This window comes from Enoplosus armatus, chromosome 4, assembly GCF_043641665.1.
Source record: "Enoplosus armatus isolate fEnoArm2 chromosome 4, fEnoArm2.hap1, whole genome shotgun sequence".
NCBI classification, from domain to species: Eukaryota; Metazoa; Chordata; class Actinopteri; order Centrarchiformes; family Enoplosidae; genus Enoplosus; species Enoplosus armatus.
The window spans coordinates 14864318-14882433 of record NC_092183.1 but is presented as its reverse complement, the minus strand read 5'-3'; the positions used below and the strand labels follow the sequence as shown (position 1 = coordinate 14882433).

The window sequence follows — 18116 nt, the reverse complement described above, 5'->3', positions numbered from 1 at the left end:
GATTTCTTTGCTTTCCACTGATTATTTCCCTGTTTACAGAAGAAAGACACTAGAGGGAGCTGCAACTCACCACACTGACTAGTGTAAGTCAGTGTAGGGAGGGCTTGCAGGCAGCTGAAGATGCTATGAACCCATAAAGCAGTCCTGTTCTTTCATACACTCACTTTGAAACCCAATAAAACTATTCATAGAGGCCATAATGCCATTCGGTGTCGATCACAATATAAACGGAGGACAAAAGTTGTGGATGGTGGAAAGATGGTGTGCCAGTTGCTGAACAGTGTCGATAGTTTCCTGTGTTTGAGTTTGACACTTGCGTATACGTCTCCTACTGGTGTGTCCAGTCCACCTTCAAAATAAAAGTCCCAACAATAATGAAATGGGTTCAAATCAGAAAATGGCATTATAATAAAAGAAGTGTAGAATCAATAAACATTGATTAGTTTTCTTTTAATATATTAATCTAATTCATTGTTATTAAATTATATCAGGCTAAACACTATATTTAACTAAAAAACGGTCAGTTATACTTCAAACAAGACGTTCTTCAAGTTATGTTGACAAGTTTCATAATCAATGAAATGGTATCCAGCTATGTTATTTATTCAGTAATCTAGAAAAATGTTGCGTCACTTGTTCATGTGTTGTAAAGTCATCACAGATTTGTTGTAAAAGAAACTACTGAGTCTGGAAGCACAATTGTATACTGCAGCTTGACACTGTGGCTGTTTGTGAGACATGAAGATTATGGAGAGGAAACTTTCCTCTCCATAATCTTTCAGTTTCACATCAAGTGGCTTTTTTTCCATCAGAAAAATCACTATGATTGGAGCTATAATGGTGATTGAGTTTTTAAAAAGTTTCTCAAGGTCTCTGGAGAGTTCACCCATGCATGCCAATAAGGTGATACTATTGAATTAATTTGATCAGTGTATTGAACGTTTGGAAGAATATCAGTGTAATATAGCTCATAATTTTAAGTCACGACACTTTCTTAAGCGTATAACTACTACTAGAGGTTTTCGGAGGTGGTCTAGGTCGCATATGCACACTTTCTTTTAGCAGTGTGTACGCGAATGCATCCTGGGCCACATTGAAGAACCGCCCACTCGGGTGACGTCATCTGCGTAGGCGGAAGTAGTGCTCATTCACACATCAATGTGCGAAACAAGTAGAAGAAGATGCCACAACAACAGGCAAAATATTTTCTTGTGGATGAAGTACACACGAAACACGCTGTCTGGTGTCCTCACGTTGCTCTGCCCCAACTCTCGCGATTTACGGAGTTTCCTGATCGACAGATAGCTTTTCTTGTTGTTAACTCTACTTGTTAACTAACCACTAAGTGCTGCTGACTGTAGCTGCCGTCAGCTAGTTAGCTCAGTTAGCCGTGCAGCTAGCAGTCCTGTGAAGGCTAGCTGATTCTGCCCGACTGGGAGCTCGGAGTACCGGAGGAGAGTTGGGGTTCACACCGCTAGCACAGGAGCTTTGGACCAGTGGGAGGAGGAAGTTTAATACAGCTTTATTAGGTGATCTGATCTGAAGGCACATTAACAACAAGTCAGATTACTAACTGACTTTATAGTAGAGCATAACATTTAACTAAGCCTGTGCAGAAAGCAGAGTCTCCCTAACGTGTGTAATATGAAGTCATTAATGTGGAACAGGTTTTCCTTCATCTGGCCTCGGAGGCCCCGCCTGGACCGCTGCCAAACCCCCACCCTCCGCTGTTCCCACATCAGACCACCTTACAAACTGGAGGTTTGGGGGGGTGGGGGGTGGGAGGGGGGGTTGGAATGTATTTTGCCCTGTGTGATGTGATTGTTTGCAGAGAAATGGGTTGACCTTGCCCTGTAATGCCACACACACACGCACACACTGGCCGAGCTGGAGGTGTGTGAGACAGACCTGCTGAGTGCAGGAGGTCTGGGACCCCGTCACCACTTCCTCCAGACGGAGAACAGAGGATCCAGTCAGCTGAAGCCAGGATGGGACAATAATGAGCCGTCCAGCCGCCACCGCCACCTCATTTCAGGTATTATTGAAAGCTTCACCTCTCACTTTTCTTCTGCATACACCAAGCAGCTTAGGGATAAGACCATATGAAGATATAGTCCAAAAAGAAATACCCAGTTTGAAAATTAGATGAATTACTCAATGTTTTAAGATTTAAATGACAAAACATGGTGCTAAGTAAATGTACTCAGATAAACACTAACCTTAAGGAACACCACGGTGTAAATGCTGTAGCTTAATTGTTGCTACTGTAGAAATTCGTTTTCAATATATAAATATATATATATATATATATATATATATATATATATATATATATATATATATATATATAAAATAGATATTTCATTTTGGAAAAGTGGTTTTCATATAATTTAAGAACAAAGCCATGCATCAGATATAAAGGTAAAATTAATGTTTGACTTATTAGCACCGAGTTGTTTTAGTATATCCCAGGGGTTTATATCTGAACGCTAACTCATTTAAAAAAAAAAATTTCGTCAATATATTTTGTTGTTATTAAGCAGAAGTTCATTTGGACAAATTATTGAAGAGGCAACAACTATGATTCGAAAAGTTTTATAATGTCTGATGATTTTGTGTTTTTGATTAAAAATGTGTAAACAAGGAAAGAATCAGTAGCCTAAATTCAACTGTGTGTCTTTCAGTCAGGAGGTAATTAGACGGATTATATTTGTACTGGGGTTTTTTTTCGATTGTGTAATTGTAACCTGCTACGGCGGAAGTTTTACAGAACTTTTCAGAAATATTGCATTTGATAAAACAGTATATTTTTAAGGAACACAAAAAATAATTTGCGTTTTCAAAATAAATGAACGGATTGCAGCGATGTATCGCACCCTGTTGTGCTTGAAGACTCAATAAACATAATATTCCTAAATCCCTCATTTTGACTGGAAAGTCGTGACTTATTTGTTCAGCATTTAGAGGAGTAGCACTTCACTTCAAGTATCTTTTTCCCAATAAAATCTTATTTTTTACAAAGGAAATCTTTTAAAAAATATTTTACCTTAAGCTCTACAGTAACTACCCTGTCATCATGCCTGTGGCCTGTCCGGGAGGGATTCAAAATAGAGGCGAATAATTAATATGAGTCAACATTTTCGCCTGTTCTGATGAAACTCCAAAAGTTAAGTCTGAGCAATGTAATTAAGTCTAAAGCTGTTTACTTTGCCGGAATTTTTGTTCTAGCAGCTTTTTCATGTAATTACATATGTTTTTTAAATGCAGTCTTTCTTCATATAACAAAAACATCTAGGTCTGTATTTTGATTTGCCTGTTTATTTCTGTTTAGTTTAAAGTTATAAAAAGGGCTCAAGAAGACCTCCAACAAAACCCCACCGTAAACAAATATAATGAATGTGATAAACATATTTCAGGGTAATCCTTGTAAACTGGTAGAAGATCGGACATTAGTAAAATAAGACACTGTAGGTTCCCTTAATTGTTTTAAAAAAAAAAAAAAAAGTATATTATTCAGGATGCTTAATAGTTATAATAAGTCAAGGTGTGTTTGTGTGTTTCGTTGCTTCCTCTGTGTAGACGACTTTATTATTATAAACTTTGAACCAGTAGAATGACAGTGAATAATTAATATGAGTGTGTGAACTATTTGCAGACATCATCTTAAATAAGGCACAGCTTGTGTGCCTACGCGTGCCTGTGTATAAATTGATAGGCTTATTTGGTAGGGTATCAGAACAGATCGGAAACTTGAGTCTGCGTTTATACACACGCGCGCACACACATGCACACACGCACACAGGGCACATATCCAGTCCCAGTGGCAGCGCGCTCTCACTGCAGCACCCGCTTGTCGCGCTTTGCAGGAGAGGCTGCAGCGAGCTGCCGGTAACCGGAGGTCTGTCACCGGGGAGTATTCATATTTCAACACGGTAAGAGCTGCAGTTATGGACACGTTTTGAAACAAGAGATGGGCAAATGTGGGTGTGCGAAAGAACCCCGAGAAATTCTTTATACAGGCTATAATATTAAATTTCATTTTGATAGCCTACAGGTTTCATATTTTATATGTTGTCCTTTTTTAATATAGGCCTCAAATTGTAAGTATCAATATAGGCTACAGTACTTCATCCAGTAGGCTGTTTCAGACCATGTACCTGCTATAAATCTTGACACATGATGCTTTAGTAGAGATAAAGTAAACACCACACATCTCTCGTGCAGATTGAATAAAAATTAACCATAAAATGGTTAATGATGCGTATGAATCTGCCCACAGACACTCAGAATAAGCAGACTGTTGTCAGGCTGAACGGAGTAGCCTAGAGGGGGATCGAGAGGACGCAGCTGTAGAAATCGTTAGAAATGGGTAACGGAGGGACGTTGACCTCCCCGTGACCCCTTCAACTTTCAACTCTGGATGCCTCCAGTTGTCAGGATCTACAGTAATCCAGTCAAAGTGATGCGCGCTCGCATCAATCCGCCGCTGCTATAGGCCTGCAGCCTGAATCTATAATCTACTATGAGATAATATGTGTGTGTCCCTCATGTGAGATTAGGCCTGTGCATGACTTTTTCTCATTTTAGGAAATGCACGAACCAAATCCACATCACATTTGTCTGTTGATGCGCAGTAACAGGTTGCATTTGTGTTTTATTCACCAACATATGGCTCTGACGTGAATTAATAGCATATTTTTGAATTTTTATTACCCTGGACCATCAGGTAAAATAACTCCTGTCGTTTGTTATCAGAATCAGAAACTGTAACATATGTAACATACATTACAAAGAATTTCTTTTAGCATGTGGGACTGGAGACGAGTCACCTTCAAATATGGGTTAGAAAATAAATCTCTCTTTCTCTTTTCATCATGTGGCCTCTGGTCGTCTTCCCCTCATTGTCAAAAGGTTTCATTAATGCGAGAGTAAAATACTCCCACTTCTCTGACTTTAACAACATTAATATGTTTCTCTGATCAGTCAGGACTGTTAGATGGATAATCCAGATTTTCTTCAAAATGAGTCGTTTTGGGGTGACGTGTGACGTACAACCAAATGAGGAGGCTAGTATAAAGTATTCATTCTCACAACGACAAATACACATTGTGAGAATTAATAATGAAACGCTTTTGAGAAAGAAATCATCCTCGACCGAGTGCGTGCGTGTAGGTCTGTGTCTGTCGGGTCGGTGTGTGTGTGTGTGTGTGTGTGTGTGTGTGTGTGTGTGTGATTGGCCAGTGTCACAGCCGTGATTTGGGCTGCAGATACCGATGCACCGTGCAGACCTATGGGAGCGCAGCGACGGCAGAAGGGGGAGGGCAGAGTGTCTGAGGCGGACTTGACTCCATTTGTAATGAAGGATCCGATGAGGGGGGTTCAGATCAGGGCTGCCGCTGAGTCCGCGAGGGCAATGAGGAGAGGAGCGATATAAATGAGGAAGAAATTACATCCGCTCTGAACGGATCTCAGCCTCCGCTGCAGCCGGCGGTGACGGGAGGCAGCGGAGCGGACGAGCCGCGGTCTGCGCGCAGGGAGACGGACAGCGGAGCGAGAAACGACCCGATGATTTTTCTGAACATGGTGGATTTTTGAGAGCCGACACGACCACATTTGGACAGTTGGATTTTTATTTTTTAATAATTTAGTGGAAATCAAAGCAAGCTACAAAAAAAAAATACGCGAGCGGGCTGCAGAGCGCGCAGGAGCAGGATGAGCATGTTTTCTGCAGGGAGAGCAGAGCAGTGCGTTTGAGGTAAAGGCCATCAGGGAGACCATCCAAAATATACACACACGCGCACGCACATGCTCGGCACAGGCTGTGGTTAGGTTATTTGATGTCAGTGATATGCACTTTAAGAGCTGCTTCCATTTTTAAACAGCATGTTGGCTGCAGCTGTTAACACACTGTAGAACTGCAAGCTCCAAGTACCTCTATGCATTAAGGTAAAATACAAAATGATAATATTAATGCAATTAATATGACCAGTGTAGATATGATACAGTCTGAAATCTGGTTTGTTAATATCACATGAATATGCATGATCAATAGCAAGCCATCGTCTTCTGTAAAAACAATGTCAAAGTTCAAGTTCATGCACATTTAATCTCCTTTTGAGTGGAAGCCTATAATTAGGTTACTGGATCAGTTACAGTGTAAGTCAGTGTAATGTAATGCAGGCCATTATCCTTGTTCTGGTTTTTCACCACAATATCAAAGTGTGTGTGGGTACATAATAAATACCTCTTTGTGTATCTTCACCAAATATCAACTGTCCAACAATCTGAATTGCTTATTAGAGTTCCCAGTTTTTAGTTAGGACATTAGTGTTTTGTCCTAAAAATATAATATTAAATATTTTATCATAGATCTGAATTTAGTTGAGACTGACCTTAATTTGCAGGTCAGATATGCTTCTAATTATATTCCTTATAGGTCTTTAACTATAATATGAAATGTTCATTGACAACCACCCACTCTATCAAACAGCTCGCTGTCATGGAACAATTTCTTATCAAATGTTTTACACTGTGTGTGTGTGTGTGTGTGTGTGTGTGTGTGTGTGTGTGTGTGTCAGTGGGACATGGCAAACGGGGGGGACCAGTTCGGTCTTGCAGATCGTCCGGACTCGGACTGCATGGATTCTCCAAAAGAGACCAAACAGGAAAATCCCAGCAGCTACACCTTGAACTCACCAGCTTCACCGCAGACGGCGTCCAGCCAGCAGACACCGGCCTGCACCGCGGATCATAATGTAAATATTGGTTATGAATTACTGATTATGGATTTCGACTTCAACCAGAAGTTTCTTCCGGTTTTTTTTTTGCCTCAGAAATTAAATCAATGAATTTCTTGATGCATCCCGGACAAAAGACAAAATATACACCTCACTATTAAGTAATTTTTTAGTTTAATTGAATGTGGATTAGGCTGAGAAAAATCTAATTGAAAGTGTGTTTTATTTGGGGGCCTGTGTCCTGCTTTCATTTGACTTCCTCCTCAGTTGCAGTGAGCACTGTTTATATTTTGCTGCAGGGGATGGAGGGAATCAAAGTTTTCCTTCATGACAGGGAACTTTGGACGAAGTTTGATGAAGTGGGAACTGAAATGATCATCACCAAGGCTGGAAGGTAGGAGGGAAGGAGGAATAAATTATTATATTGTTGACGATAGATTTTTGACTTTGGGTATATTTTATTCAACATGTTTTGAGGCCATGTCTGTATTAAAACGCTGCAGGGGGGTTGAATGAAAGAGACAGAGTTTTATGAATGGCCCAACAATACTTCTGGGACAAACTGTACAATATGCATGTCGCCAGGCCCTCAGGGGACGTTTTGCCTCGGAGGAGCTCAAAGGCTGCCTTTTTATTTTATTATTTAAATCTGCCTGTGCTGGAATATGCAGTGAATATTGATGTTTTTCCTGACTGGGTTCCCTGTAGGAGGATGTTCCCCAGTTACAAGGTGAAGGTCACAGGACTCAACCCAAAAACCAAGTACATACTCCTGATGGACATTGTGCCCAGGGATGACCATCGCTACAAATTCGCAGACAACAAATGGTTCGTATATCACAAACTTTTAAAAACGTATATTACCCCCCAAAAGTATGTGTGCACAGGGAAGCTTTGCCATGACAGACCCTATTGTTTATTAATGACATGTAACTTCTTGAACATCAAGGGCAGTGGATGGTAAAAAAAACAAAACCCCCCCCAAAAAAACGATAACTGAACCACCACTATTAAAAATACATAAATAAAAGATATATATATATTTTATGCCCAGTTTATAGGCAACATAGGCCTTCTTCTGGACTAAACATTTTTCCACATTCTCGCATATATTCGTTTTAATTCTACTTTTTGGACCATTATGAATTTTACATGAGAAATCTTAACCTAAAACCTCTGTAAATAGAAATCTAGGCATAAACCGTGTTATTGTGGGTTACCTCCCTCTCCATGCCCGCCTCGGTGCTGTGTAAAGGTCGGGTCCTTCTTGCAGACTGGGATGGCCTAGTTCCCCGTGTTTGCCCCCGTTGCTTGCCCGCCGGTTAAATCAGAGTAAGAAGGGTTCACCGGGCGGACAGACGGTACAGACCCGGATTAAAGTCTCCCATTCAACTGTGTGTTGTGCTGCGGGGTAAAAATCCGAGCAGACCACTGACTCCACAGTGAGATCCATCAATGCTCTGCCTCTTCAGAGCATCAGACACTCGGTTATTACAATGTAACGGGCCGGAAACAGGAGTCTGTGGATAAACGCGCTGTGACACTAAGTCCCAGCTCAGAGCGTAATGGAGGCGCTCGGTGTTTACAGAGATAAGTCGGCGCAGGCCTGCAGGCTTTTTAAAAGGATAAAGTTGGATGTGGGTGATTGATCCCCTCAACTAGAACAGGCTGCACATTTGTTTCTAAAATATCATACCTGTCATTTTATTTTATTTCCCGTTTGTTTCATTTTTATTATTATCGTTTTTCCATTCTCGCCAGGTCACGTGACCTTTACGCATTGCAGACTGAAAACACAGCAGATATACAGCAAATTTTAAACTCAATAACATACCTGATCAATATTTCTTCAAGGCCTTTATTCTTCTTTCAGAGCTGGACAAGTCTTTGGCTGTATTAGTTATTAATATTAGAGCCAACACTAGTTATTGAATTCGTTTTATTAGTGACGGATGTAAAACATAAAGAGAAGAATCTGTTTAACAGACTGATTAAAAATGAATGCCACTCGAACAGGTGTCTGCTCCTCAGCTGCTGACGGCTGCTGATGCTGTTCTCAGGTGAAATTGTTAAAATGCCGCCTTTCTTGGACGTTTGTGGTCCTTGTTGTGGTTTCAGTTTTGTGGTGATTGGAGGTGTTTTTCAGCAGACAGGTCAGCGGGTTCGGGCTTCTCGCTCGGTGCCTCACAACAACATCTCTCCGACAGAAAATAACAGAGGCTACAGCAATGTTGGAGGAGACCGAGTTAATTTGGGTCGGCTAAGCTAAAGTCCAGATGCGGCTATCAGCTCAAACTTCAGCAACAAAAGAAACATGGTGCACTTTGTGTCTGTCTAATTAAAGCACCAGAGAGGCCTTCTGCAGCCGGCGGCAGCGCAGGCCTCCTGCGCCACGGGGCGCCGGGCGGAGCTGTGCACGGCCGGTCAGACAAACCACTGTGACCCACTGAGTGTCAACGTCTGACCGTCCTCTGATCTGCTGCGTTTTCTCTGCCGTGCAGGTCGGTAACGGGAAAGGCGGAGCCCGCGATGCCCGGGAGGCTCTATGTTCATCCGGACTCTCCCGCCACCGGGGCGCACTGGAGCCGCCAGCTCGTCTCTTTCCAGAAGCTCAAACTCACCAACAACCACCTGGACCCCTTTGGACACGTGAGTCAGCCTTCTTAATATATTTTGTTAACGTGGTCTATTTCTGTTTCATAGACAGAACAAGACAACATGTTCTGTGTTTGCTTGAATTGAAAAATAAACGTTTGCCCTTTGAAAGTAGCTGTGGGGCTGTAATATTATGCTATATAATAAAGACGTTATTTAAAAGACAAGGAAACACGTCATACATTTCCCAAAGAAAATGGCCTCATCAAATAGCCATAATATGCATTTTAAATAATTAACCTGGGTGGTGTCTGTATTTTAAGAAGAATGATGACACAAACTATAGCAACAGGTCCAGTTAGGACTAGACTCAGTGTCCTGACTATAACTCAGCAGACATCACAACACAAAGCAGCACGAGGGCAGACCCAGCAGAGCAGAGACTCTTTCCCGCCATGTCCAGCTTTCATTGTTACCCGCAATCCACACACACTGTGTCTCACGAGGCGCAGTGAGCTGTAAGTCGCGAGAGCAGGTGAGCACGCATAGCCTATGGTTTTGCGCGCGCATCTTGGTGCCTGCGCGTGCGTGTGCCTGCAGAAACAAACAGCAACAGAATCTTTTCAGACTGGTTAAATTAGAGGTAATGATTTAAATGACTCTAAAGTCCATTAGCTAATGCATGTCACCGGCGGACACGTCACTGCGATTAAACTGAGCCCCCCTAGATAAACAAACGTGCTCACGCCCGTGCGCGCGCTTACACAGAGGGCCATGATCCAATTAAAAACCACTTGTGGAGTTGCCAGTGTCGTGGGAAATAGTTTAGATTGTGCGCGGAATGCACAGAGTTGTTAACCTGTAGTTTTACACTGCTGGTATCTCCAAAGCCTAATTTAGAAATGTTTAGCAATTATATTTTGAAATGTTGGCCTCATTTCCAATATATCAGCACCTGTGGAGTCTATCGTCTTATATAACCATGTATTATTGAGTTGTGGTTGAAAAAAACGGCCACAGATGCCATATTTAATTAATTAAATTAAATTAACAGTGTATAGTGTGCTCCACTTATCACTTTGTTTTAAGGTGGCAGCTGTCTTTGGTTCCATGCATGATTTTGTTTTCATTGACAAGCTTTAGAAAGAAATTTACCTGTATGCTGCACAACTGAATCAGGCAAAAAATAGTTATTGTATTCATGCAGGACATATGACGTCAGTATTTTTTAAAATCCTGGCTACGGGCTTGAAAAACAAAATCCTGATTTGTTTTTCCTCTTACATCAGTCTGATCCGACTAATATGTAAACCAGGAATATCTGTCTTAAAGATTCATGTCATCCAAGAAATGTAGGTACCTTGACATGAGCTGGGCCTACCCTCCACCTGGCCTCCAGTCTATAGTCCAGGTCCCAGCATCTGCAATTGGGTTTCTGAAAACATGACAGGTCTGTCAAGCTCACCTACTCAATCTCTCCCCCGTGCAGATAATACTCAACTCCATGCACAAATACCAGCCTCGTCTCCACATTGTCAAGGCGGACGAGAACAACGGCTTCGGCTCCAAAAATACGGCTTTCTGCACCCACGTCTTCTCAGAGACTGCCTTCATCGCTGTGACGTCCTACCAGAACCACAAGGTACACTTACACACAAGACACAGCGCACCAAAACACTGTTACTAAAACTCCACTTTATGTGTTTTAGAAAGGTGCCACAAATCTCCTTTATGGATGAAACTAGGACAGTGTATGGAGGGTTTAAATGGAATACAGTGCAAAACTATATATACAATAAGGTCACTGTGAGCTTTAAGTAGCACAGACACACTGCAAGTCCCGCTATAAGAATACTAAAGTGATGTTTATCACTGCATAGGAAGATTGTCTACAGGTTGAAGCCATAAGCTGCCTCATAATTCTAACAATTATGGAAATGGATGCAAGTATTATATGTGCAAATCAGACCTGTTCTACTGTCAAATTTGTGAGCATTTAGATACATATGGCCACATTCAAAGGTCTGTCTCTCACACACACACTCTCACATTCACACGGACAGGCACTTTTTCCTTTGTTTGTATTACTGTCTGTATTTTGTATCCAGAAAGTCAATTTGCATCTTCTTTGTTTATGTGTCCTTATTCAGTGTTTGTAAACATGTCCAAAAGTAAATTATCCGTGTGTGTGTTAGCACGTGTGTGTGTGTGTGTGTGTGTGTGTGTGTGTGTGTGTGTGTGTGTGTGTGTGTGTGTGAGAGAGAGAGTGTGTGTGTGTGTGTGTGTGAGAGAGTGTGTGTGTGTGAGTGTTGGTCTGTAATGACCTGTTTCTTTCCCTTGATCTTGGCTGATCCTGTTTCCTCGGCGTCTACTAGAAAGACAGATTGCTGAAGCTTTAAGCCACTCTTTTCACACGATAGCTTCAGTTTTATCACATTTCATAACAAAACATAAATGACATAAATTAAATAAATACATTTCTTTCTGCACAGAGTTTTGCATTTGCTTTTTTCTTCATTCTTCAAAATTGCTCTCTTGACAAAATAGAGGCCTAAATTCAGCACACTTTTATCTACAGCATCAGTATATTATTCTCTTATTCATTGTATAATAAAAACTGTAAAAACATACACATACAAAGCTCAGAAAATAGATGTACATGTATTTAACCCATCAAGCTGCATTCATTTATTTACAATAGTAGAAATAGCTTTTAGTTTTTAAACAAAAGTTTATACCATATTGTTTTATTTATACCAAACAGCTGAAGTATTGTAGTTTATGTATAAACTTAATAATAATAATAATAATAATAATAATTGTTAATAGTAGTTAAATGTAATAATTGTAACTTTTTTAATTTATCAGAATGTCTTTATGTATATAAATACATATGTGACATAATAAATGCATATTTTGTATTTTAAACTTTTGCTAATGTATATTATTATTATCAGCTGTAGTAGCTGAAGTAGTAGTGAGAGTCAGTAAGACAGAGTTATCTTTGAATTAGTTTTGAGGATTACAAATTATCTAAAATTTTCTGAGCTTACATTTGAGTAATAAAATGAGGTTATTTGTGTACATTTCCATCATACATGCCATAACTAACATGTTGGTATCACTCTGTTATGTTAACTCCAACATTCGGGTATAAAGATGAGAGCTATTGAGCCAGTAGTTCGGTGGAGGCTATCAGTATTATCGGCACTTCAAAGTTTGTTTGGACCTGAGCTCGTGTCAGAGTTTCAGTCCACTTGCCTTCTGGATGATGGACACGCAGCACCGAGGTTTCCCTCCATGACATCACCGAGAAAAGTTTGAAGACTTAACATCAAAGCTCTCAGCTTTGGACCTCTAAAAGCTTTGGCCTGAAATCCTTAAACCTGGCGACTGTTTGGGTAAACAGTTTATTCTGTGTCAGCTGGCGCGGACACTGTCCGCTCCGTTAGAAACGTCAGCAGCTGAGGAATGTTGGCCGTGCAGAGCTTCAGCGGGACTGCTTTTAACATCTGCAGGGCCTCTGACTAATAGTTTACTATTGACTTTCAGTCAATGAAAAGAACAGTTAAAAACTGTGTGTGTCTTTGGGCCTGTACTTGTACTGCGTTGTAATGTGTAGTTAAAGATTTTCTGTGTTTTGTGTTCAGATTACACAGTTGAAGATTGAGAATAATCCTTTTGCGAAGGGCTTCAGAGGCAGCGACGACAATGAGCTGCACCGCATGGCCAAGCTACAAGGGTGAGTACAGCTTTGTTAATGTGTGTGTGTGTGTGTGCTTGTGAGCATTCATGGGAAACAAAATCTATTCTTCTCTCTAAGGGTTGTTATGATGGGGTACATATGGTCTCAGACATGAGTGTGTGTGAGGGGAGCCAAGTGCTATAAAGAGACGTGAGCCATTGTCACCTGAAGGTTGATCTTGGCCTGAAGCCTCGTCCAGAACGTGCAGTACAAACACGACACACATGAGCATTGATAGATAGATGATATCACATTGCTGCTGGTCTATTAGACTGCCACTGCCGATCAGCCGATGGCCTTACATGGTGTCTGGTTGCGTGCCGAACTAATCTCAATTCAAGCACTGTTGTGGCAGGCAGTTTAGAGATTTTAACAAGCCAATGGGAGAGGCTGTTACTGAGGGGAGGGAGAGGAAGGAGAAGGGAGGAGGAGGAGGAGGAGGGAGAGAGGAAGAGAGGATTGTATTAAATGCAGCACCCCTGTGTTATTGTGCTGCTGTGGTTGGAGGAGAGGAGAGGAGAGTCTATCTGAAGTGACACACGGATGGATGTTTATTTTTAGAGCGCTGAATTATCTCACAACAGCACTGGCTGTGTGTGTTCGTGCGTGAGTGTGCGTGTGTGTCACTATCTCAGCAAGAGTCAGGGAGATGTGACCCGCTGTCCCCGACATACCACAGAGTTCACCAAGAGGGCAGTGTGTACAGGGAGAGATCAGAGCTGAAAGAATTGAGAACAGCTAACTAGACTTGAAAGGAAAAGGGGGAAAAAACAAGAGCACAAACAATACAACCAGGCAGAATTTAATCCAACAGAAATACCTGCACAGTGGCAGGAAGGGCAGTTTTGTGCAACATACCTGAAGCCATAACAACATCAGATGCAAATTGTTGCTTCTGCTATAACTCTCAACCTCTCTCTCTTTCTGTTTCAGGAAGGACTACCCTGTGGTCCCTCGCAGCACTGTCCGTCAGAGGGCCTGCTCCACTGGGAGTCCATTCAGCGGGGAGGGTCGGGGTCTGCGGAGTTCCCCCGAAGCCGTCGGGTCCCCCTACAGCTGCGAGAGCGGCTTGAACGGCAGCAGTCCCCAAGAGCTGCTGAGCGCTCCCTCCACACACTACATCCTGCCTCATCCTCCCCTGCAGCACGGCCAGCAGCCGCAGGTCTACCACTGCACCAAGAGGAAAGGTAGGAGGAAGCTGCGTGTCTCTGTGGAAAAGAAAATGACTGCCTTAGTCTCAGGCTATACAAGCAAAAAGCAATGCCATTAGTTAACTCCCTCACACCGGAGTGCAGATATGACCTATTTATTTAAATATTCATTGAATTGTTGTAATATTGTTTGTAATAATTAAAATTAATGGGATATTTTTGTCACTTTAAAAATGATATAATAGTCACAAAAGTCATCCCTTTGTGACTAATATTACACCCCCTAATGTTTCCTTATTTCAAGTAAGAAAATATCACTTCTATCACCTAAAACTGGCATTCTTGATGTCTCCAACTTGTGGCTCAGAGCCAAAATATTCATAGTGAACAAAACTGCTTTGGGTAGAAGTTGTAGCAGTTATGTTTGGTGGTTTTACATGTTCAACAAATATACACGCCTATCTAAACTACACACAAGTTTTAACATTGATTACTTTCAGGCAGCCAGTATGAAAATCAGAAACTTGAAATGTATTATCTTTTATTTTTGTCAGTTAAGTCACAGCATCCTCTTGGTAATGCTGCTCAGTGGTACACTCAAGGATGCTTCAACATCCAAGATTTCAGAGATGGTGGCCCAAAAGCATTTTGCTGTGAAGGACCTCAAACTGAAGTCTCTTCAGGTTGTTTTTTATGGCCTGCTGACATTAATGGAAGCCAATGGCAGCATGGGAAAAAGGAAATCAACCTAAAAACCAGATTTACATTCATTTGTGCTGTGACTGGCTTTCGGTTTGTGTTTGCAAACTGTGTGTAATTAGCATCAGATTTGCTAAGGCAGCAGCTGAATGAATGGATGAATAAATCATTTATTTTCATGTCTGGTCATTTGCATTTGCATGGGTTTATTCAGACTTATTAATCAACAGCTAAAAAAAAATCAGTAACAATGACTTTGCAACTACTTCTGCACTTTGCTAGAGAAGGAGAGACGTATCCGTGTGTAGACTTGTATTAGATCATGGAATAGAAAAAGTGCAATGAGGCTGAAAACACAAAATAATTCGATTCCAAAACATTTTCTAAGGCTGCAACTAAACTCAAGCTGAGAAACATTATTTGTGTTACACTTCACTGATCAACTAATCATAGGCGCAACTCAGGTGACAAGTAATCTGTGCTTTCAGGCTGGTGCAGCTGTTTCATAAAAAACATGCACGTCTTTACGTGCAGAATTAGTCTGAGGCACAAAAGGCCTCACAATGGTCTGCACTGATGAAAGTATAACATATACAGATGTTGTAGTTAATAGGGCTGGGTATCGTTTGAAATGCATCACTGCAATACTGATATTATTGAGAATACTTCTGTTTTAGTATCAAGACCAACATGATTTATTTTTAGTCCCTTGATTTGAGGAATATGAACTGTTTTTTTTCTACATAACCCTTTTTTTCTTTTAACAACTTCCTTAAATATTAAATGTTGTGTAAACACAAGAGCCATACAAATAAAATACAGTCTATAATCAGTAAAATAATGATTTAAATCACAAACTATCGGATCAAAGAATAAGTGAACTTGAAGGTTTTTGATACGCTGTGATTTGGACACATTTTGGTAGGTACCTTGTGTTTAATGGGCTAAAACATGTGGCCCTTTTCTTTTAGCAAATATTAGTTAATATTGTACTCACTCTAATAGCAGAGAAAAATAACTTTTCTTCGTGTGTACATTTTGTTCTCGTCTCAGCTTCTTGAATTGTTTAATGTGGGAAGTTGGAAATTCTGAGCTGGAACTTTCCCTTTTGTCATTAATGTCAAATGGAAAATCAACACAATGTTTTCTGTCTGTTTCTCTCTGTAGTGGCGGAGAATTGCTCTCCAGGAAACCGCCAGCCCCCGTACAAGAAACCCTTCACTGGTAGCTCACCAAGTGAGGGCGAGTCTTACTATCACCCCTCCTCCTACCCTCCTCCTCCGCAGAGTCTGTCCAACAACCCTGCCCTGGGTCCCACCGACTCCCCCTACAGCTCAGACATGGGACAGCGTCAGGCGTGCATGTTTGCCGGCTCAGAGCCCAGACTGGATGAACTCAACTGTACATCCTGGTCATACACCTGCCCGCTCCCCTCTGCCATGACCCCCATGGAACCCTACCCACCTTATACCCCTCATCCTCCCTACAGCTCCAGCCCTCAGGGCTCTCGACTCAGCGCTATAGCCCACCAGAGCTCTCCGCCGCTGGGAGAACACATCGCCCACGACCCCTACCAGAGCCAGAGCTCTGCACCTTCTCAGAGCTCCCAAAGCGTCCACAGCAGGCAGCTCAGCCCTCCTCTCAGAGAGTATCCTCGCTACACGCCCAACCTGTCTCCTCCTCTCTACCACACACTAGAGACGCACACACACATCAGGTGTGGAGTCCCAGAATGGAGTGCAGCCTCCTAACTGAACCAGAGGACAAACCCGAAAGACTGATTAGTGGACAGAGATTCCTCGTCTCAAATTCAATGACCCTTCTTTCTGCTCTTCTGAAAGATGCTGCACCGTATACGGACTAAATGTGATATTACCTTTGTAAAATAATTGTGAAGTGTGATTTTGTGCTGTGTGAAGAGGTGTCATCTGTTAGTCATGTCTCTCCCTTGTGCTGGATGGAGCAGTGGATTGTTAAAGACTGGACTTGGACATCCACGACGCTGTCCGAGCAGCACGATGAAAGTTGTACTTTGTACTAGTACTATCGTCTTTCCATAACCCAAAGACTGGTGTCATCCAAACGTTTGCACTGTGAGCCCTGTTAAGGCGAGACCGTGAACAGCACTAGGCTGCTTTCCTCTCAATGACTCCCACTCTCTCCATTGTGAAGGATGTAAATTGTGACCCACTGTCAGACAGGCAGCAACATTTTCTGACCAAAATAATCTCAGCTCTCACAGCAGAGCCTGAGGGAGACATTTTTTATCGTTAGTGGAGCAAAGCACCATGCTCACTCTCAGTGAAGGAGAAAAGGCTTGTGTTGTGTGTGTGCGTGTTTGTATGTAAAGCCTATGTCAGCTCAGCTCAAGGATGCTATGAGTTAATTTCCAATGAGACAGGCAGTAGTTGCTGCAGGCGCTGCACCATAGAGATAAACAGTTTGTTTAGACCACGCTACAGGCTGAAGGACCTGTAAACACTGTTTCCACTGCATTGTGGGTAAATGCACAACTCAGCGTCATGCAGCTGTCACCGCTGTCCTCTTAGTCACCCCCAGGTGACCAATCGACTTTCTCCGTTCACTGAGAGCTAGCCAATGAGGACGCCCCTCTCTTTTATCCCCATCTGACCAGTCAGAGCTGGAGTGCAGCATGTTTTGTGTGTGCGTGCGTTGGCCCATTTTTGTTTGTTTCTGAATTATTCATGAGTCCGGTGTTGATCCTTGACATGCAAGGATTGCTCAGCAGACTCAAAGAAACACAGTGCTGTAAATGTTACAATGTTGATGCACCAACTCGTTGAAATATTATTTTTAGTCTCTTTGTTTTGAATCTGAATGCTCTCTGTCACATCCGTACTGCATTTATCCATTAATTGCTTTGACAGGATTGGGTTAAATACATCCCTGCAGATTTGGGCAGCATTACTCTCCTCCTTTTAGCTAACTGTACAGCAACATTTGTGGCACCATGCACTGTGCAAAGTACACACAAGCTGAGATTTTGGTTTATTTTTGTGTAATGAAGCAGTTTTTATATTTCTGCCCAGGTGTTTTACATGCAGTAACATGTGAGAAGGTGCTCTAACATTACAAACCGTCAGTATGCAGAGAGCAGATCCTCATCATTCCTTGATATGTATTTGATGTGTGTGTGGGTGAGTATGTCTGCGAGTATGTGTGTGTGTG

General features: G+C 41.8%; 1 protein-coding gene across 1 annotated transcript; it reads left to right on the top strand.

Annotated features, from left to right (window-relative positions):
• Window positions 1–3855: 3855 nt before the first annotated feature.
• Window positions 3856–16678, top strand: tbx5b (T-box transcription factor 5b). The gene is made up of 9 exons (XM_070904548.1): window positions 3856–3932; window positions 6579–6755; window positions 7037–7131; window positions 7446–7565; window positions 9239–9386; window positions 10822–10974; window positions 12983–13074; window positions 14011–14264; window positions 16095–16678. The coding sequence occupies exons 2-9, from the start codon at window positions 6585–6587 to the stop codon at window positions 16676–16678; spliced, it is 1617 nt and encodes a 538-aa protein (XP_070760649.1). The 5' UTR covers window positions 3856–3932; window positions 6579–6584.
• Window positions 16679–18116: the final 1438 nt, after the last annotated feature.

Excerpts from the sequence above, each read along its gene's own strand:
- tbx5b (XM_070904548.1), top strand. The coding sequence starts at position 6,585 with ATGGCAAACGGGGGGGACCAGTTCGGTCTTGCAGATCGTCCGGACTCG. Across the intron at positions 6,756-7,036 it reads CCTGCACCGCGGATCATAAT|GGGATGGAGGGAATCAAAGT; the intron begins GTAAATATTGGT and ends ATTTTGCTGCAG. Across the intron at positions 7,566-9,238 it reads AAATTCGCAGACAACAAATG|GTCGGTAACGGGAAAGGCGG; the intron begins GTTCGTATATCA and ends TCTGCCGTGCAG.